This window comes from Equus asinus, chromosome 8 (genome assembly GCF_041296235.1).
Source record: "Equus asinus isolate D_3611 breed Donkey chromosome 8, EquAss-T2T_v2, whole genome shotgun sequence".
NCBI classification, from domain to species: Eukaryota; Metazoa; Chordata; class Mammalia; order Perissodactyla; family Equidae; genus Equus; species Equus asinus.
The window spans coordinates 85,846,935-85,869,124 of NC_091797.1; the positions used below are offsets into that span (position 1 = coordinate 85,846,935).

Genomic DNA, 22,190 nt, shown 5'->3' on the forward strand with positions numbered 1-22,190 from the left:
TACCTGCCAGTGGCCATGCTGTGGCAGTGGTTCATACACAAAAGAGGAACATTGGCGAGAGATGTTCGCTCAGGGTGAATCTTCTTCAGCAAAAAAAGAAAAAACCCCTGTAGTTCCAAATTAGAATTGGCAGTGTTGGTGAATATATGGGAGTACATGAATCCGTATGAACATAAATGCGCATTTCCTAGTTCTGTCCACTGGAAACTAATGAATGGCAATGAGTACCTCTAGGATACACAGTTGGATCTGGCAAGACCATTATGCACAAAAAGAAACCAGAGTTTGTTAAAGAAATGGCTGAGTCCAGGAAGGAGCAGTAAATATTCAAGATGAGATAGAAACACCTTGTCATACTGATATCAGGAGAGGTCTCAGAGAGTATTAGCATGTTATCAAAAGGATTAAGGGGCCAACTTGAGCTCACATTCTTTGCTGAAAGGGAGGATAATTGGAGCATCAGTAAGGACCATATTGCAATGGATTGAACTGCTTCTATGTGTCTGAATCCTAGAGTTCATGGCAACCCAGGAAAAGAAAAAGAAAGGAAGCTAACTGGTGATGACAGAGGGTGCTAGGGGACCAGCTCATTTAGCTGCAGTTCTCTTTACAGACTGTGCCGTTAAATGACTGGCTAGTTATTTAGGGGAAGTTTCTCTTTCTACAAGTGTCCCAGGTAATAAGACCTGATGATGGACTATCACCAGTTTGCTCCGCGTCATCACTGAATGGACCTGGGCCTTGCACATGAAGGGCTGCTAACACCATTAGAAGAGGCACACAGGACGTGATGTGTCCCCTGATGGAAGAGCACACACCGCTTTTGAGGAAGTCTTGTCACCCTATCAAACATGAATCCGATCAGTGTCTGCATCTGCGGATCCAACACAGTGGCCACAAGAAACGTGTGGCTATTGAACATTTGCAATGTCGCTAGGGGTGCAGAGGAGCTGAATTTTAATTTTATTGAATTTATAACATTTAAATGTAAACTTACAAACTGAAGACAGGTAGAATGCTATTTTATTAGACCCAACTGTGTAAATTTCGTTTCCCTCAACAGTAGCAGTGTACAAGATGAGCCTTTTGTTTTGTTGACTGCTCGTACATGTTAGTTTCCAAGGTGGCTACTAAGTTTTTTTCCTTTTTTAGAGATTGGCACCTGAGCTAACATCTGTCGCCAATCTTCTTTTTCTTTCTTCTTCTTCTTCTTCTCCCCCCAGCCCCCCAGTACAAAGTTGTGTGTTCTGGTTGTAGGTCCTTCTGGTCGTGTGATGTGGGACACCACCTCAGCATGCCCTGATGAGCAGTGCCATGTCCGTGCCCAGGCTCTAAACCAGCAAAACCCTGGGCCACCAAAGGGGAGCGTGGGAACTTAAGCACTGAGCCAGATGGCCGGCCCTACATTCATTAAATTACATTTGACATTTGGCCCTGCGTTGTCTTTCTATCAGACAGCACTGCTCCAGATTCTACCACCCACTGAGAGGAAGTGTGGAGGACAGAGGAACGTGTTAAAGTGTATCCGGGGACAAAATCAGCCAAATTCCGACTGCGAGAATGCTACAGAACAAACACTTCAGTTTCATCACAAATAATTGACAAAAGAGGAGAGAACAAGAGTGAGAGGAAGAGAGAAAGTGAGAGAGAGAGAGAGAGAATGAGGGAGAACCTGTATATGCAAGAGGCTTAAAGACATATCCACTGATCATAGTTTGTGGATTTTTTTTGCATATTGACTCAAAGAAACAAACCTAAAAACAACAATGGGATAATTGAACACTGTCTATTTCATGATATTAAAGATTTTAAATTATTTACTGAATAATTTTAATACTATCATGATAATACTTTCAGAAAGAGTCATCATTTATGGAAACATTCTGTTATAATTACAGATGAACATGATGTGTGGGGTTTGCTTTAAATAATATAGGAAAAGGGATGTCAGCGGGATTGTATCAAAACAAGTTGAGCCTTCAGGTGATAATTGTTGAAGCTGGTCAATGAAGATGGGGATGTTCCCTTGTAGAATTCCATTTCTGTGTACTATAGAAAGTCTGCATTTGACAAGAATGGTAGCGAGTACAGGTCCACCTAGGATGATGGCAGCTGAATTTCTCAGCATTATTTCAAAGGACTAGGAGTTGACATGGAGAGTTGTAAAAGAAAAATCCAGTTCATTCCTCCTGTGTTTTTCTTTCCCGTGTGTCTCCTTTATTCGTCACACAAAACACTTCACCTCTGACACTTCCGGTCACCAAATGTGTGGGTTTTTTCCCACACCAAGCAATTCTCCAGGACACCAACTAGGTGTCCCACAATTTCACTCAATTCGGACACTGTCTCCCTGGAGATAGTGTCAAATCCCACAGATAAAGGGCTCAGTCCCACAAGAATGTTCCCACCCCACTTCACATGCCAATTGCATGTAGTAGGTCCTCAGGCTACCCACAACTTCTGTCCCACTTGGCTACAAAGCAGAAGTTCCCACAACCCCTTCCTCAGGTTTGGCTAACCAATGCAAAGCCAGATGAAGACACACATAGGGTGAGGTCCAGAAGGGTCGTGACTATAGGAGCTTCTGTCTTCGTGGAGCTGGGTTGCCTCACCCTCCTGGTGTGAATATGTACACCACCCTGGAAGACCTCCGAACCCCTGACTACTGGGATGATTTAGAGGCTTCTTTCCATAGGAAAGGTCAATTATTAACTCCATTTTCAGTCCCTGTCCCCTCTCTGGAGGGTGGGGCGTGGGCTAAAAATTCCAAGCTTCTAATCATGGCTGGGTCTTTCTGGTGGTCACCCCTAGCCAGGAGCCATCCAGGAGACCACCCAGAGTCACCTCAATAGAACAAAAGCCGCTCCTGGTGCTCCTGTCATTTAGAGATTTACAAGGGTTTTCAGAGCCCTGTGTCAGGGATGGGGTCAAAGACCAAATATTAGCAAAAGATTTGCTCCTTTCTTATCACTTATGAAACTACCAAGGTTTTAGGAGTTGTGTGCCAGGAACCAGGAGCAAAGAAAATAGTTTCCATTGTCTCACAAGAGTCCAAAACACCACTCATAAACTTCTACCCGAACCACCAGGGGCCAGAGAACACTGTGGACTCAAGTGGCTTCCACTGAGCCAGGTCTGGGGGCCACACAGCAGGGGAAGGATCAGCAAAGACCACGCACATAGAGGAGAGGACAGCAGGGAGGGCCTGCTCAGGAGGGAACACAGGGAAATCCTCCACAGAAAGGGACTGTCATAAACTCAGAGCAGGCCTGAGACCAGGGCCACCACAGCTCTGGCTGCTGGGGAATTGAAAGGAAGGGCTTCCACAGTGCAGAGGACCAGAGGTGACAATCTTGGAGAGGCACAATTGCTGGGGCCAGGGAGAGACCTGGAAGAGGACGTAGTGTCTTTGGAGGCTTGTGGGGAAGGAAAGAATGAAGCAAGTGGTAGAAATGAAAGGTCCTACTGGAAGAAAATAGATTCCCCAAATCCAGAAGACACAGCCCGCCTATCCCCAACCTCACGTCTCTTAGACGAATTGCACCAAAGAGAGAGATCCAGACCTAAGAAATGGACTAAGCCAAACACATCACTCATCCGTTCCTGGATAGAATGTTTGTTTCTCGTTCAGTAAACCTAAGCATGTTAACGGGAAAATCATGTAGCAGACAGGTGTTCTAAGATGACAGAAGAAAAAACCAGAACTAGAGAGTCAGAGAGTTCAGCTCATGAAACAATTCCCCTCAAAAGCAATGAGCAAACATAGGATCACTGTAAAATGCCATCCTGAACTGAATTCAATGTTCCTGACAAAGCATTTGTGGATACGAAGAAACAAAACTTCACATAAGAAATACTCAAAAGAGAACTGGGTACGAAACAGGAAATGAGAAGTTAGAATTGGCAGAACCAAGGAAAAAAATGAAGAAAAAGAAAACTCTCTGAAAAAAGGCTAAATGGCAAGGTTCATAAGGGCAACATATTTGTTCAAAATTATAAGAGACATTGAATAAAGAAAGTATCAAGCAGAACAAAAGCGAAGAAAAGATATTGAGACAGGATCAGAGAGAAAATCATAGATTCCTGGGAGAAATAGACTGGAATGGTCAACTCCAAGTTCTATCCTCTTAGAACCAAAAGACTTGAAAAAAAGAAAAACAAATTCCTCTCAAGTTCCAGACATTCCCAAAGTTCCCCACCCCTCAAAGCCAATTCACACACAACTGGGAGAAAATGGATTTACGTTCTCCATCTCAACAGAACATACAGAGCAAGACAATGTTTTTAAAAAACTGAATAAGAGTCATTGTGGGCAAGTCCTTTACATTCCACCAAGCTGTCCCTGCATCAGGCAGCAGAACGAGAGAGTTAAACATGCAACCCCCGGGGAGTCCTGATTCCATCACGGGAAGTCTTTGAAGGACCAACTCTACCCAATAAGAGATGACTGAGGAAATTTGATTCATGGGGGAAGCTTTAGCGCATAAGTATGAACAGGAGGAACAAGAAGATTTCTATTGACTTAAATCCATATCCAACAAAATCAATCCTGAGTATAATGGATTACGCTAATGCATGTAAAAAATTCACGAGTCCACAGTGATAGTCACAACAGAAACTTTAATGGTATGAAAGGGGGAAGGTAAGTTCTTTTCCACAGCACTGTGCCAGCAGCTACAAGTATAGAGGAATGACGAAATTAGAAAATGTCCAGTGTACAAACAGGAATACGATAAGTGACACACAGCAGGGCTCATTAATGATGGTAAAAATTTTAGAGAAAGATCTTTAGAGAAGAGGATATTCATACACTCTCAAAGTACCACTCACCAAATTGCTAATGATAGAAAGAAAAAAAAGGCCTCTTTACAATGAACCGATCTCGTGGGCCCTCCAGAACAAAGTGACCAATGCTAGTCACACAGTAACGGTGGTGGATAAACTGGACATCCTTGGTCTCCAGGGGGCTGCGCTAGGATGCTCACAGCAGAAACTAACTGTATAGTGTTCTTGGCAGAAGGGTGAGTCTGAATTTCATCAGGAGGAAACGGTCAGACAACTTCAGAATGCAGACCACTGAGCCAGACGACTGACCTGTCCCCTGCAAACAAGGCCACATCACCACCACCACAGACAACCGCAAAAGGGTGAGGAGATATTTTTGGTCCCAAAGGACTAAAAAAACACAATAACATAATCCTTTCAGTCCTTTGGAAGCGAAAATATCTCTTCTCCTCTTTGTGGTCGTCGTCTTTGTGGTGGCACTGACTGTTGGAAGAAAGGCCAGTTGTCTTGTTCAATGGTCTACGTTCTGCAGCTGTCTGATAACGACCTCATGATGAAATTCAGCCTGCTCATTCTCAACAAGAACACTGCACGGTTACTGCTGTCTGCTCCTAGCACAGCCCTGCTGGTGGCAAAGAACGTCCGGATCGACACGTTGTCTTTGCCCACTTGCTCCTGATTCTGGTTATGTAGCGGATGGGAATGGAGAGGAGCGAGGGTTAAGGTCTCTCAGAACCGTGTGTGCATGTAGGCATTGGGCTCCTTCGCGATGTCCCACAGCTGGAGGCTGAGGGGCTGAGATTGCTCCCATCGAAGCAGGCTTTTGGAGTAAACATCGTGGAGAGTGGTTTGTGCTTGTGATGTGGATTCTCAGCAAAGGATCCCTCTGGTGTTCTGTTTGGGCTGGAGCTGGATTGGCTGTTTTAGATGTGTTGCATCAAGTGGAAAAGCGACTTTTCATAATGGGGTTTCTTCTTTTCTTGGTTTTGGAAGTCCTTGGTATCTGAGAGAGAGAGAAAAAACAAGCCAGTGTGAGTCTTTGTCAGGTCCTGCTGCGAGCTGAGCCTGGAGGGCTGGCTACATGGTGACAGAGGCCAGGAGCAAGCTGAGCTCCTACTGGGAGGAGGAGCTGAAGGGGAAACTGAGATCCAAAGTTAGAAGAAGAACCTCCCTAAACTTCCATCCAGTCTGCGGTGCAGGATCCAGGGAGCCCTGTCCTCGCCCACCAGGAGCTGGTGACGTCCGAGCTCAGAGCTGCTGCAGAGCCTTAGCCAGATCCCCACCACCCTGTCCTCAGCAGCCACTTCACTCCTGAATCCCGTTCGTCTGGAGCAAAGGGATGGTTGTCTCACACCTCCCAGGGAGGGATGTGCTCAGCATCCATCACACATTCACAAACAGACTGCTGTCGGAGGGAGAGGACCCTTGGCAGAGAGGCACGCCCTCTTTCTCTCTCTGTCCCAGCACTCTGAGGAGAAAGGGCAGGTGATGGGAAGAGGTCCGGAATGGAAGAGCCTACAGGGACCTCAGAATACATCCAAATCCACTTCCACCTTCTGCAGATGAGGAGTGGGGATGCCAGGGGGCTCAGGCCTAACTAAAGCCACCTGAGCTGTTATTGACAACCCTGGGGCCAGAACTCAGGCCTCTGCCTTTGTGTCCATTTCGGGGAAGGTGAGAGGAAAGGCTCCAGTCCGGAGGTGTCGACAGGAAGTAGATACTGTTGGGTCACCTTGGCTGGACGAGAGTAAGGCTTTACAGAGAAATATTCTCCCGAGGGACTGAGGAAGAACCCCACAAGGGGAAACGCACAATGGAATTAGCAAAAAAACAGCAAGGAGTATAACCATGGACGCACTCGTTTTCCTTCAGTCCTCCTGTTGATTCCACACCAGGATACACCTTAGGGCATTGCTAGGAATATTCTCAACGTCTAGACCAGAAAGTCTCTGAAGGGGATGCAGAAGGCAACTGGTTTGACTAGGTTCTCTTCCACCTGCCCTTTGATTCCCCCAAAGCACTCCCTCAGGAAAGGTTCCTTTTTAGGATTTACGCCGGTGTAAAGAATGGCATAAAGAAGCATAAACCTAACTCTTTTTCCTAACGTCCAATTTATTTACTATTATATTTTCTTTAGGGGAATGAATATAATGGATTTTACTTAATGACCAAAATTGATCAATAGTAAAATTTTCCAACTGTAGCGCCAAACCCATTGGACTTGATTTCAATTTGATGGACTGTGAACTTCACATTTTACATTATAAATATGAAAGAAGGGACTGGCGTGGTGACACAGTGGTTAAGTTTGCACCCTCTGCTTGGGTGGCCCGGGGTTCCCGGGTTCAGATCCCAGGCATGGACAGACACCCCACTCATCAAGCCATTCTGTGGCAGACTCCCACATACAAAATAGAGGAAGATTGGCACAGATGTTAGCTCAGCTACAATCTTCTTCAAGGAAAAAGAGGAAGATCAGCAACAGATGTTAGCTCAGGGCCAATCTTCCTAACCAAAAAAAATAAATAAATAAATAAAAGAAAGAAGAGAAAAAAATTAAAGAAAGTACTAAATTCTGTTATTTGTAATAGGGAGGTATTGTTATCTGTAAACTGAGTTTCTATGTAATGTTTATTTCTCATTTTATCTTGTATTATAAAAAGTTGGAGAAAGTCTTTTCCAAGTAGAGTTCTTCTAAGTCTAATCCATTCATCTACCTCTTTTTCTTCTTGATTTTCTGGCATGTTATACAGATAGTACAGCTGAGAGAGGAATACAATTCCATCAAGGACTGATGGATACTCAGATATTTCAATGAAGCACTGACATGTTTGGCACATTTCTATGCTGAACCTGAGGTCATAGGAGACAAAGGGTTCTTCTTATCTCTAGCTGCATAAAAACCACTTGAGAGCTTTCTAAAAATACTGAAGCCCAAACCCCACCCCAGAGCATTTCAATGAGAATCTTGAGTTGTGAGGTCAAGGCATTCATCTAAATAAAAGTCCCCAGTTGCTTATTACATGGCAGTACTACTGCCAGCTCCGAGGAGGCCCTGAGGTGGGGACACTCGGTCCCTGGAAGCCCCATGCAGACCAGCCAAGGGCTGAGGAGGAACCCGACCCCAGGCCAGTCCAGCACCCGCACTCAGGCTCTCAGTGAGGTTTTTTCTTTTTAAAGATTTGCCCTGAGCTAATATCTGTGGCTAATCTTTTTTTGTTTTCTTCTTCTCCTCCTTAAAGCCCCACAGGACATGGTTGTATGTTCCAGTTGTAGGTCCTTCTAGTTCTGCGCTGTGGAACGCTGCCTCAGCATGGCCTGATGAGCAGTGCTAGGGCCGTGTCCAGGATCTGAACCAGGAAAACCCTGGGCTGCTGAAGCAGAGCACGTGAACTCAACCACATGGCCATGACCCAGCCACTCATTTAGTTTTTATAACCAGGGCTCTTTCTCCTCAGTTTCAACACTTCCTATTCACGTGGAGAAGTCCAGGGTTAAGGGTTGTCCTAGGTCGGGTTCCCTAACACATACAGGAGGAATATCCATGTGCAAGTGATCTGTTTGGACAATGCTCCCAGAAGAAAGAGGCAGTGGAGTTGGGGAAGCAGGGAAGGGAAGGCAAAGAAGCCAAGAAAGTGTGTGATTTCAGACAAAGCACAATGTGTTCAGTGGCTCAAAGATGCTTTGTGATGAAGAGGACCATGGGGCCAGGCTTCCCCTTGGCTAAGAAGAAAGGTGAGAGGGAATATCAGGACAGCGGCAGTGGAAACACAGCAGAGGTCAGAGTGCAAACAGGAGACGGAGATGGAAGGGCCTGGCACAGTGGCAGCCCCCACGGAGGACAGAGGTGAGACCAGACAGAGGTAGCACCAGATGTTGAACAGAACAAACAAGGGAGAGAAAAAGAGCAGGAGACTGAGCTATAAGCTTAGACAGACAGCACTGAGGAATAAGTGCATCTGAGAGCCCCGGATGGGCTCACCTCTGCACCCTAAGCTTGAAGGCCAGGGAATCTGCATGCTAGTCTCCACTTGCTGAGCCGCAGTTTTCTTTCGAGAATCCTCTGTTGGATGACAATTGAGGCATCAATGTGGCCAATGACTTGACACCCCTGCTTGCTGGCATCCGAACATTCAAGAGCATCACCCTTCAGCGTGGGAGGGGTCTTCATCCTGAGGGATGCATCCAAACCCAGCTCTGAAAAGAAAACCACAGCCAACAGGATCCACAGTTATTCACGACCCACAGTGACTTACTCCCCACCCGAGAGCGACATCGAATAAGGAAAGTGGCTCGAACAACAACGGCCATCTGAAAGTCCGTGGGGGTGAGGTGAAGCCAATGCAGACACTGATATTTTCTTTTTTGTCGATCTTTCTTACAGTGCTCAGTGGTGATGAGATGGTCAGGAGGCAAACACACTCCCATTTGCCAAAAGATATCAAGAGAAACAGAATTGATAAAGACAGTGTCTCAGCAGAGAAGACAAAGGGAAGGAAATCACATGGACAGAGGTTGTCCTACTGGCAGGAAGGAGATTGTAGAGATCACGCAGTACCAGAGTGCATGGGAAAACAGGAGAGAAAAAAACTGGGGGAGGGTGAAAGCAGGGGAGTTTACAAAACTTGCATATATATATGTCATATATGTACCCTGTACAAGGTACACACAAAATACACAGAATGTATGACATAATATATAAATACATCTATGCATATGTGTTTTTTTCTCTAATGGAACAGATGAATAAATAGGGATTTGGAGGCAATGAATATGACATTCTAATCACTATTCTGGTCAGTTGAAATTGGAAAAAATTTAGAAGTGCAAGAAGAAGGAGAAAGCCTGTGGCGAGAAACAGATGACCCGTGGAACACCAGGAGGAGGACGGTGAGGATAACACAAAGAGCATTGACGGAATCTCCAGAGAAGGATCGCTTACGTTCCCCCAAATTCCTCTGTGGAAACCGGATCCCCAGTGTGATGGTGTTTGGAGGTGGGGCCTTTGGGCGGCACGTCCCTCGTGAATGGGATTAGTGCCCTCATAAAGGAGACCCCACAGAGCTCCCTTATTCCTTCCAGCACGTGAGGATGGCATGAGAAGACAGTCTCTGTGAACCAGGAAGGGGGCTCTCCCCAAACATCGAAGGTGGCAGCGCCGTGATGTTGGACCTCTCAGCCTCCAGAACTCCAATAAATAAATTTCTGCGTTTTCTATGTCACCCAGTCAATGGAATTTTTGTGACAGCAGCCTGAATGGACTAAGAAACTATCGTTGGCCAAAAAACCTGGCATGGAGCCTGGTTTCCTGCTCAGGTCTCTGTGGAAAGTGAGCAGGAAAGAGAGCGACTAGGTCAGTGAGGCTGAGTCTTGGCTGGGATTGGGGAAGCCAAGGAGAAGGAAAAAGAGAGGCTAGAGGGTGAGAAGACAACTCAACAGCCCAAGATCTGACGGCACTTGTCAGGGCTACGCCTCCCCTGACCCTCACTGAGACTTTCTGTAGCACCTGTCCATGAGCGACAGGGTGCTCCTTGTTGCCCCACCTCCGCTTGAGAACATGGGTCTCTCCTCCTTCCTCAGAGGACACCGTCACCTGAAGGATGAGCACCAGGCAGCTCCAGGGCCCAGGAGGAGATGCTGAGAGTGGTGGAGGGTGAGGAGGAGCAGACCCAGAGGAAATGGATGTCAGGGTCTGGAAGCTCAGTTGTAAGCAACCTCTCAGGATCCTGAGGAGAAAAACACTGAGGACATGGACTTAGAGATGAGTCGAGATGGTGAATTAAATAGAGTCTCCTAAAAGAGACTGACTTGTGCACTTTAAGGATGAAGGTGGCCCTTTCCATGAAACAGAGGGAAAAACGTGGAGAATAAGGAGGACACTGAGCCGTGCACCAGTGTTTCCATGGGGACTGAACGTGTCTATGGCAGTGTTGCTGGGGGCACCTAACAGGAAAACTGGCCTGATGATGGATCCTGAAAGGAGAGGGGAAAATGGGCAAACGTGCCTTTCTGACAGAGAAGGGAAGATGGGGTCCAGAGAGAGTGGAGACCATCAGGACTGCTCTGCATCAGACGGAACAAGGCACGTGGAATCATTTTGTAAGTGTTAAAGCACCAGAAAGATACGGGGGTAGATTTGACATACTCATAGTTGTTATCAAGCAATTTTTATTGAATCAGACACTGTGGAAATGATGTCCTTAATACTCCCAAGAGTATTAATGCAGTATGAGTAAGAGTATGGAAATGCAGACCTAATTCTCAGGGGATTCAGATGAGGGAATTGGGATGTAAATACCTAAGAGATTAAGCAACCTGGCCCAGGGAAACAGCCAGTAAGATGCAAACCCGGGACCTGGAGCAGAGCTGATCCTAAAGCCCAGGCTCTCACCACCTCTCTCTCTCAGAGCCTCATGGGTTTCAACCTGACCTGAAGCGATCATGGGAGAGGCCCCATTGTCGCCTCCCCCCACAACCCTGTGACGCCCAACACGTGGACTAGAGCTCCCTATTCTTCTTTTCTTTCTTACCTTGGAAGAGTGAACCTCGGTTTGCGGAAACACTGTTGGCTGCAAAGCTCCAGGTGGTGAAGGAAAGACCAAGCGTGGCTTTGCCATCCCCGCAATGGAACTGGTCCAGCTGCAGCCCCAGATAATTGCTCCCCCAGCTGCTTGGCTCCAGCGGTGCTTGTGAAGTTTGCATCTCTGTCCTTTGGAAACTCAAGTTTCCACTCAAAGGCCCTTGCTGACAAGCCTCCCAGGAAGGAGCTGAAACAAGAAGTGGTTTCAGTAGGACCAATCCGAGTTTCCCGTTGCTAAGCTCTCCCAGACCACCCATTTCAGAAGTCCCTGCTTGTCAGTGGTCTCAGGAAACAAACTCAGACTTCATGTCTATGAAGGAGATGTCGCCATGACGTGTGTGCCTGGGGAGGCCGAGATGGCAGGTGCCCAGGCTGCAGTGGCCTGAAGTGGACAATCACCCACTGGAGTCCAGAGGGCTTTGCATGGGCAGATGAGGTCATGCCTATTACTCTGTTACTAGTAACCTTAGTCCAGGAGCCTACAGAGAAGGTTCTAAAGAGGACTCAGGACATGGGGGAGAAAGAGTTGCTGATGTCTACCCAGAAGAATATCAGAGGAAGGGAAGAAGTATGGTCCCAAGGCTTCTGTTTCCAGTAAGAAGGGAGTTGGCAAACTGTAGACCAAGTTTGGAATCTTTGCAAAGTTCTGGAGCCTTTTGACCTTCCTTTTCTGTAAGTTTTGGCTGCCCTCCACCCACCCACACATATATATATTCTTTTGCCACTTGGTGGGCAAGGTGGGGGGTAGGTAGTAGCAGCTGTAAGTAATGTAGTAGAGGTCTGAGACCCTTATAAGAAACTTAGGGGCCAGAGGTGCTACAGCATCAGGCTTTGTGTGGTTCTTCAGGGACGTAATATGCTGCACAGTCCTTATGTTACACACTCTTCCAGGGGGTCTGGGCTTTAGTCCCTAATCCAACATGTTTCAATTTCTTCTGTGAAATGAAAATCTATTTCTCAGAAAGAGGGCTACCCAAAGACCTGAAATAGCCTCAGACCAGTCCAGGTCAGGCTAAGGCGGGTCATAACCCCCAGGGCCTTCTCCACACCACTGTGGGTTCCCCATTCTCCTCCCCTCTGCACATCCTCATTGCCACCAATGTTTGTTTTAAATGTTTCGTAAAAATCTCATTTGGGATGGTGTTACCATGTAGATTCCTGACAACACATTCTATGAGACTCTCATCATTGACACCTGGATCCATGAATCTCCTTCTGCTTCTCTGATCCTGTCATCTCCACATGATCAAACGTCTGAATAATCCAATCACCCAGAAGTCCTGTTCTCATCATGGTCCAACTCTACACATGCAGCCGCCTCCCCCTGCCTTTGTAGTCCTTCTGTCCTGTGGCCTCATGTTCTTCTTTGCTCATAAGTTAGACGAGGGTCCTATCAGGCACACTGGTTGTTGACATTTCCATGAGATTAGAACACTAAGATGTGACTCATGCTTGAAGCTCTAACCCACACATGGAAGAAGTCACTGAGCCTACACAAAGGATGAAACCCATGGCCATTTATGGAGGAGGGGAAACCAGAGCCAGAGCTCTGGCTTCATTGAAACCAAGGGGCACAGGCAGGATGCGGCGTCCAGGATCTCGTTTTTAAATCTTCAGAGGGAGGTAGTCACCCCAGAGGAAGTAGAGCATCAGCTTTGAACCCCAAAATCATGAGAACAGACCTCCAGAATAATTGAGTAAAACTGTTCCACGTGTGGATGGCCAGAGATGAGTGGGAGACACTGCTCAGGAAATGCAATTAGCAAAAAGACTGCAGGAGATGACATGCGTCATCTTAAAGAAAGAGGTCTGACACATACCTACTCTGCCCCTGCTGTAGTGCTGGCTGTGAGGTGGTCATGATCCCTTCTCTCTCCCACCTGGGGAAAAATGGCTTGCAGATGCCACTGAGGGACAGGCTGAGAGGGACATAGCTAGGGAGTAGGGTGACAGCACAGCTCCCAAGCCCTCCTGAAATCTGTATGTAAAACTTGGTCCAAGAGCCTGCAGAAAGTATATCTCTACCTGGCCAGCCGTGGTGAGCTTAAAAAATATGGAGGCTAACTGGGAGACCACTTGGATTTATCTGCTTTCTAATGGGAGTACTCACTGGCTGCCTCCAGAGTCAAGCTGACTTGAGGCTCATCACACGGAAAGGCAGTGCTTCTGAGGGGTTCCCCGGAGGCAGACAGATCACGAGGACTAGAAGGAGTCGAATTCTGTTCACCTGCTGGATCTGGAAGGATTTCATTCACAATCTCCTTCTCCAGCAGCTCCCTCTCCAGACTGGTGAGAGAGGGAAGAGAAAAGAAGAGATCAAGAAGGATTAGACACCACCGTGTCCCAGCTGGTTCTGATTGAAGGGTAGTGTCCAAGGGCCTGGGGCAAAGCCTGGCTGTCCTGGAACAGGAGAGAGGGAGAGAGAGAGAATGAGAGTGAGCAGAACGTGCTCAGTGCCCTGGACCGGCAGTGAGGTGGTGACGGGGCTGCGCTCTCCCTGTAAGGCAGACGCATCACACTCGGAGACCCAACACAATGGCTTCCAGTTTGTGAATACATTGTGTTGAATCTACATATGGCAGCCCAGCGAATGCAGGCTTCGGAGGCATCGTGGACTCCCAGAGATCTTGTGGCTTCTAGGCCATTTTCTGTCAATACTGTGACCTGTTATGTTTTTTTTCTTTTTTTAAATTTTGTCTAGATCCTTTCTGGCTATGCTATACCTATGAAGGACCTAAGGCCATCAGTTGGGAAAGCAGACATGCATCTCCTCCTTGTTTTAGCCTTCCAAGAGAGAACAAGGGATTTCTTTCAGGGCAGGAAATCCCTGAGACTTCTTAGTTCCCCTTGTCAGACCGAGGCCACGAGTACCACAAAGACAAGAGACAACCTCATTCAAAGGGCTTTGCCATCGTTGCTGGAGTGAGTGGAATCAGCAGCAGGGGCGGTGCCGGTTCCCCCTTGCCTGTGAACCCTGGGGCTATTTGGCCCTCAGGGTCTTTCTTTCAGGTGCTCTCCCCACATTGCACCCTTGCTTATTAGCCCTCCTCGTTCATTGTTACCTGGGGCTCAGCGATTCTTCTTCTTCCTCCTCTTCATCGTCTTCCAGGTTTTCTGCAAACAAAATCCAGACAGAGATGAAATAGTGCCCCTTCACCCGCTACAGACACAAAGGCCTGCCTGGGCACGGACAGCAATGACCTGTGTATGAGGTCAGGACACACTGAGAGAATTGCACTGACAGCCCCATGTGTGACTTTGAAGGAATGGCCTGGGATGGTGTCCTGACCCATCAGGCAGAATGTCCTTGATCTGCTGGATCCCCATCATGGCGTGCTCTGAGTTTAACTGCGTAAAGATCAAATATCTTTTGTCTCCAGGTCATTGGGTAGTTGTCCAGTTTCCCTCTGGAATTCTCTAGCTCTCTCCTCCTCCTTCCACAAAGCTGGTTCCCAGTCTCAGTGACTCTATGTCCACTCAGAACCCCCACATAGACCCTACTCCTTTCTCTAAAAGGAGGATAGAAAACCCCATGACTCACCCCTCCATACATCCCGGGACTTCACGGGGACCTGCATGTTGGCTTTTATATCATAAGAGGGGAAAATATTCTTGTGGAAAGTGTTCTGTTACAAATCAACGTATCTGCCCCAAGATTTTCAGATTATAACCAAATAAACCCCAAACAGTTAGGAGTATGATCCCTTTCTGAAGCACATTCATGAGCATTCCCTCCTTTAGTAGTTACAGCTACCAGGCAACACATCTTTTGACCCACTTTACAGATGAGGAGACGGAAATCCAGGAAGGAGAAATCAAATACTCGCCTGTAGCTATAATAGCCAGAGCTCAGGCAAGAGCCCAAGGAGCTCTGGCTCAGTCCAGGATTCTTTTCACTCTAACAAGCTGCCTCCTGTCACGTCCTCCTTTGTGTGCTGTGACACCAGGTGGAGGCTGCCTCCTGCCCCAAAGGGCACGGTCCCTCAGGGCGGAAGCAGGCTCTTGGAGCACTATGACGTCCTCCTGTGCATTTCTCCCCTCTGCTCCCACCCAGCCAGTCGTGGTCCTGTCATGGCTCCAAGTGCGATGTGGATACCAGGACAGCTGGTGAAAGCATTATGAGGGGAGATGCCGAGGCTCTTGTCAGCCAGGGACCTTGGAGGGGCTCAGCGCAATCAGGGCTTCTGGCCGCCTTACCTGGGCTAAGCTTGCGGACAAGGCGCTCTGCCAGTCTGGATCCCTCAGCCAGTTGTTCTTGGAAGCCCTGTCCCCAGTCTCTGCCAATGTCACTGTGGGTGAGGAGGTCCCTGAGGTGCTGATGGAGGAGGACAGAGAGCTCTCTTCCTTCCCGTAACGTCTGGCGTATCCGGGTCAGCTTTCGTGCATGATCATGAATGAGGAAATGGTATTTCCTAGGCGGGAGAGAAGAGAAATCCTCAGAGTGGAAATGGGGTCATGAGAGATGATAAGGAGTTTGAGAGAGATTTTGGTGAGAATATCCCCAAAAGGCCTTCCAAGTAGAAATCTGCTCATTTTTGGTGGACCGCATTTTTTCTTCTTTCCTTTTGCATTTTACACACAGTGACCCAGTGAAAACATGCTCCTGAGACATTGGAGACTGGAAGAGATCTTGGAACTTCTAGGCCTCCTTCTCTAAAGGTTGAGGCAAAATAGGAATGTTTATTTAGTCTGGTTACTTTCCTTGTCATGAAATACCTGCCAACACGCTCAGGCCCACATGCAGAGAGCAGGTATGGACCTGACTCTGGGTTTTGACCCTCCGGAGGAGAAGAAGGCATCTCTGAAGGGGCAGGACATCTCTAGGCCTGGTTACCTCACTGGGAGTGAGACAGACTCCACATGCTGCAAAGAACATGGACGATCCAGATGGGGGGAGTGGAGGAGACCAGCACAATCAGCCAGTTTTGTGCCTCCTTGCTTCAGGAAAGCAGCTACTTTTGACCTCTGCGTCTGTTCTTTCCAGAACCCTCTCTGCATTTGATTGTACATTACCCTCCTCTGATCCTTCACTGTTACCTGGGGGTCAGCGATCCCAGTTGTTCTTCAGCCTCCTCTTCGTGGTTTTCTGCAAAGAAATTGAGAAAAGTCCATTTAGACATGAGCTAGTTCCACTTCACCCGTTACAAATGCAGGTGCCTTTCTGGGCCTGGAGACACGAATTACCTCTACATGAGTTCAGAAAGGTGTCGTGTTTTGTCTGTAAAGAAATGGGCTGCCGTGGTATTCTGATGGATCAGGCAAAGTGGCCCTGATCTGATGGGTCCCAGATGGCATGCTCTGGTGGAACTGGGCAAGGAGTTAAAAATTGATTTGGTTACCCAGATCAAGAGATGCTTCTGCAGCTTTCCTAGGGGCTCCTCCCACTCTCTCCTCCCTCCTGCCACAAGGCTGGTTCCCAAGCTCAGTGACTCTGTATCTCATCATGCCTTTCACAGAGAACCTCCTCCTTTCTCTCAGGAGACGAAAAACAATTCTGTCCCACGAGTCTCACATGACTTGGTCCTTCGTGGGGACTTCCACGTCTGCTTCTACCGTTCACCAGGAAAATTCTCTCCTCGTTAAGTGCTAAGTATTCTAGTGTAAACCCACATCCCACTACCAGATTCTACCATACCCAGTACTGAAATCAACCCCAGTGAGTGACCCTAGCATTGTGAAAGTACGCTCATAGGCCTTCCCTATTGGAATGCTACAGCTACCATGCAACACATGTGTTAATCACGTTAGAGATGAAGAAACTGAAATCCAGGAAGGATACATCCATCCCGCGCCCACTGTTAGAAAAGACAGAACTCAGGCTGGAGCCTGGGAACGTCCACGCTTAGCTCAGGGCCCTTTTCAGCCTTACTAGCTGCCTCCTATCATGTCTGCCTTTCTGTGCTCTAACACTGGGTGGAGGCTGCCCCCTGTCCCAAGGGCCATGGCAAATGAGGGAGGAAGCAGGCACTTGGAACACTATCACCTCCACCTTGTACATTTCTCCTCTCTGTCCTTCCACCCAGCCGCTCCTGGTCCTGTCATGACCCCAAGTGTGATGTGGAAACCAGGACAGATGGCAAAAACATTAGGAGGGGAGAAGTGGAGTCTCTTGTGAGCCGGGGACCTTGGAGGGCTCAGCGCAATCAGGGCCTGTGGCCGCCTTACCTTGGCTGAGCTTGCTGACAAGGGCCTGGGACAGCCTGCATCCCTCAGCCAATTGCTCTTGGAAGGCCTGCCCCCGGAGGTTGTTAAGGTCACTGCGGCCCAGGAGCTCCTTGAGGTTCTGATTAAGCAGGAGGGATAGCTCTCTTCCTTCCCATGTCTTTAGGCAAAACTGGGTCAGCTCTCGTGCCTGAACTCGAATTAGAAATTCGAACTCCCTATGTTGGGTTAGAAGGGAAAATGTATAATTGGAATTGAGTCAAAGGTTCTTAGGACCTCCGCAGAGGTTTCTATGAGAACATCCCCCATTTGCCTTCAAAACAGAGTTTTTGGACATGTTTGGCAAATGCCTAAATAGTTTTGAAAGCTCCATCAGCGGCCAGGCAATACCAGCTCCTGAGGCATTGCAGACTCCAGCGTTCTTGTACCTTCTAGGCCACCTTCTCTCAGTGTCTAACATAATACCACTTTCGGGGGTCTAGTTACCTTCCCTGCTGTGAAATACCTGCCAACGATCTAACATGAACTCTGCAGAAAGCGGATGTGAATCTCACCCTGCCTTTTAACCAACCATCCATGAGAGGACACGTGATGTCCGGGAGTACAGGAAATCCATGAGAGTAGTTGGTTCACCTTGGTTCAGACTAACTTTACAAGTACCAGAAGGAGACTGCACAGCCCCATTCAGAGGGGTGTCGTTGTTGGTTGAGGGAATGACAGGACTGCAATCTGTAGGTTTGGGTGACCATCGCATCACAGATGTGGTCACGTTTGTGCTCCTTGATCTTTCTAGGACCCTTTCCATACTTTACCTGTCCTTTACCCTCCCCTGGTCGTTCATTTTGGACAGTGGTTCTCTCTCTTCCACATACTCCTCGTCTTCATGACTTTCTGCAGACAAATTCAGAAACGTCTAGTCAGATATCGGCCCTGCCCTGGTAGATCATCACCCCCATGTCCTCTGCCCTGAGTCGAGCAAACAGTTAAATACGGCTATTTCCACCAAAGATCACAGGGAACATGTCAGCAGCATTCAAGAGGTGTTGCCGAAAGAGTCAGCTTGGACCCAGCAGACACCCTGGTCTTTGGTGAGATAGGTGGGATTGTACACCAAGATGAGACTGATGGATGGAATCCATACACCCCATGGAGGAAAGCGTATTTGGCGCTTTCGAGAGGCCAGGATCCTGGGTGATTCATAGAGGTGGGGCCACTAGGGCCCATGCCTTGATTTCAGCGAAAACTCCAGACATGGAAAGAAAGCGGTATCTTTGTCTCGTTTCTCAGCAGACTGTTTAGCAAGGACAAGATATCTCAGAGGTGAGAGAGACCAGAGTCCAGAGCTGAGGAACCATGGTAACAACATCTCCAAAGAAATAGGCAAGACTACCACGCTACTTGGACAGGCATTAATGCTCAGTTCAGGAACTCAATTAGGAAGAAAATTACAGGAGAGATCAGAGGGCCCATCTTTCTAGAAGGAGCTCATGGAGACTCCTGTTGTGCAGGAGCATCAGTGGTGGCTGGAAGCGTGTTATGATCTCTTGAATCTCCCCACTGTGGTTTACCTGGTGTTCACCAGCCTGTGCTTGGCATTGGGTCCCAGAGTGACAGAGATTTGATCTGGGACTTGGAAGGGTGTACAGCTACTTGACACACCCCATGTTTGTGCTTACAACTGAATCTTAGATTCTGACTGAAACCAAGATGGGTCACCAAGGCCTGCCACCAAAGAGACATTTCTGTACCTGGACAGAGGTGTGAGCACCAAGAACATGGAGGCTACCTGGGAGACCATTCGGAGCTTGTCCTCTTTCCAATAGAGTACTCACGGGCTCCATCCAGACGAGAGCAGATTTCATGCTCATCAGATGGGATGGTGGGACTGTCGGGAGGGTGGCAGGAGTCAGACAAGTCATGGTGACTGGAAAGAGCCAAATACTTTTCATCCAAAGAATCCTGACACGCATCATCCATTTCCTCCTCCTCCTGCAGCTCCCTGCCGAGCCCAGAGGCACAAAGATAACAGAATATTAAACGAGGAAAGACTGGACACCGCAACTTCCCCACTGGTTCTGATTGGAAGACTAAGGGAGAGGTCACAGAAGGTAAAGAGGGCATCCCTTGAAACAGGAAGAAGATAACAGTCCTTCTCTGACTGCAACTAAGTGAGGCTGCCGTGGTGGGCGGAGGGAGGGCAGCAGGTGCTCACTGCCCCGTCCAGATAACAAGTTACTGAGGAAGGAGACTCAGCTCTCCTCTATGGCACAGTCATGACACAGAGCACACAACGAGAACCACAGGAGTTCCTGCAACTCCAAAGCATAACTTCTGTTCCACTTTTCTTACAGAGGCCCAGTGAGTAAAGGCTCCTGGGGCATTGTGGGCTCCCAGACATCTTGTGCCTTCTAGGCCTGTTTCTGTCAATACTGTAATACCATAGACACATTTTTGTCGAGCTGTATGTCGTGCTATGAAATCCTCACCGTTAAACAGGCGGCCAAATGTGCACACAGAAGTTATGCAACTTATCTTAGTTTTCCCCAAACAAGAGAGGACACGTGGTCTCCCTGAGTGCAGGAAATCTCTAAGATTGGTTAGTTTGCCTTGTGTCAAGCTGATTCTAGGTTCCTAAACTTGAGACATTAATACCAAGTGGAAACTAACAGGACAAGTCCCAAGGAAACAGACAGCATTCTTAAAAGGGGTGATTCGTGGGAGTGTGATGGGATGAAACAGGTCTACTGGTGCTTTCTAATTCTCCCTGGATTTGAGATCTTCAGATGTCACCATTGCTTTCACAACCAGGATTATCAGTTACCTGGGGGCTGTTGGCTCATCTCTTTCCTCATCCTTCTGATCTTTTTGAGTTTCTGCAAATAAATTTGGACAGGGCCAGTCATCATAAAAAGTTGCTTCTTGACACATTACCAACCCAGGGGCCTGTTTAAACACAGGGACATAAGTCTTCTCAGCGTGAGAACAGGATAGTCTCAGAATATTCCAGGAGGCCTCGGGTTGTGTCTTCTGAAAAGGGACCAGGCTTCCTTTCCTGAGTCATAGGGCAGACTGTCTCTGAATTGGCAGATCAATACAACAAAGTTCTCTTCCCTGAACCTGGGCAAAGAGTTCAACATAGTCTTCCCGAGGTCACGAGGAGCTCATCTAGTTGCTTTCTGGAAAGGCTGTGGCAAGATTCAGCTCTTATTCCATCAGATATGCTGGCTGCTGTTGGTTTGGATGAAGTTATACACCGAGACTAGACTGATGGATGGAATTTAATCACTCCTAAAGAGGAAAGAATCTATGGTGCCACCTAGAGAACAGGATTCTTGCTGTTCAAAGTGGTGGAGGGTGCCAGGGTTCACACCACGCCCTGGGTGGTAAACTTCCAGACACATTCAAGAGGTGTTTATCTTTTGACACTTAGATGGCTCCCTACTGAGGATAAACCAACTTAGAGGAGACAGAGACTGCTGTTTGGAGCGGAGCAGGCATGGTAACGGGGAGGACAGAGATTTGATCTGGGACTTGGAAGGGTGTACAGCTACTTGACACACCCCATGTTTGTGCTTACAACTGAATCTTAGATTCTGACTGAAACCAAGATGGGTCTCCAAGGCCTGCCACCAAAGAGACATTTCTGTACCTGGACAGAGGTGTGAGCACCAAGAACATGGAGGCTACCTGGGAGACCATTCGGAGCTTGTCCTCTTTCCAATAGAGTACTCACGGGCTCCATCCAGACGAGAGCAGATTTCATGCTCATCAGATGGGATGGTGGGACTGTCGGGAGGGTGGCAGGAGTCAGACAAGTCATGGTGACTGGAAAGAGCCAAATACTTTTCATCCAAAGAATCCTGACACGCATCATCCATTTCCTCCTCCTCCTGCAGCTCCCTGCCGAGCCCAGAGGCACAAAGATAACAGAATATTAAACGAGGAAAGACTGGACACCGCAACTTCCCCACTGGTTCTGATTGGAAGACTAAGGGAGAGGTCACAGAAGGTAAAGAGGGCATCCCTTGAAACAGGAAGAAGATAACAGTCCTTCTCTGACTGCAACTAAGTGAGGCTGCCGTGGTGGGCGGAGGGAGGGCAGCAGGTGCTCACTGCCCCGTCCAGATAACAAGTTACTGAGGAAGGAGACTCAGCTCTCCTCTATGGCACAGTCATGACACAGAGCACACAACGAGAACCACAGGAGTTCCTGCAACTCCAAAGCATAACTTCTGTTCCACTTTTCTTACAGAGGCCCAGTGAGTAAAGGCTCCTGGGGCATTGTGGGCTCCCAGACATCTTGTGCCTTCTAGGCCTGTTTCTGTCAATACTGTAATACCATAGACACATTTTTGTCGAGCTGTATGTCGTGCTATGAAATCCTCACCGTTAAACAGGCGGCCAAATGTGCACACAGAAGTTATGCAACTTATCTTAGTTTTCCCCAAACAAGAGAGGACACGTGGTCTCCCTGAGTGCAGGAAATCTCTAAGATTGGTTAGTTTGCCTTGTGTCAAGCTGATTCTAGGTTCCTAAACTTGAGACATTAATACCAAGTGGAAACTAACAGGACAAGTCCCAAGGAAACAGACAGCATTCTTAAAAGGGGTGATTCGTGGGAGTGTGATGGGATGAAACAGGTCTACTGGTGCTTTCTAATTCT

The 22,190-nt window shown here is 47.8% G+C and overlaps 1 protein-coding gene across 1 annotated transcript; it reads right to left on the reverse strand.

Annotated features, from left to right (window-relative positions):
• Window positions 1–4,610: 4,610 nt before the first annotated feature.
• LOC123282845 (NBPF family member NBPF6-like) lies at window positions 4,611–19,648 on the reverse strand. The gene is made up of 10 exons (XM_070516205.1): window positions 19,360–19,648; window positions 18,340–18,418; window positions 17,531–17,745; window positions 16,403–16,451; window positions 15,563–15,777; window positions 14,428–14,479; window positions 13,476–13,651; window positions 11,316–11,552; window positions 8,768–8,982; window positions 4,611–5,788 (listed from the first exon to the last, which is right to left on the reverse strand). Exons 1-9 carry the CDS (start codon window positions 19,646–19,648, stop codon window positions 8,777–8,779), a joined length of 1,518 nt encoding a protein of 505 aa, XP_070372306.1. The 3' UTR covers window positions 4,611–5,788; window positions 8,768–8,776.
• Between the last annotated feature and the right edge of the window lie 2,542 nt (window positions 19,649–22,190).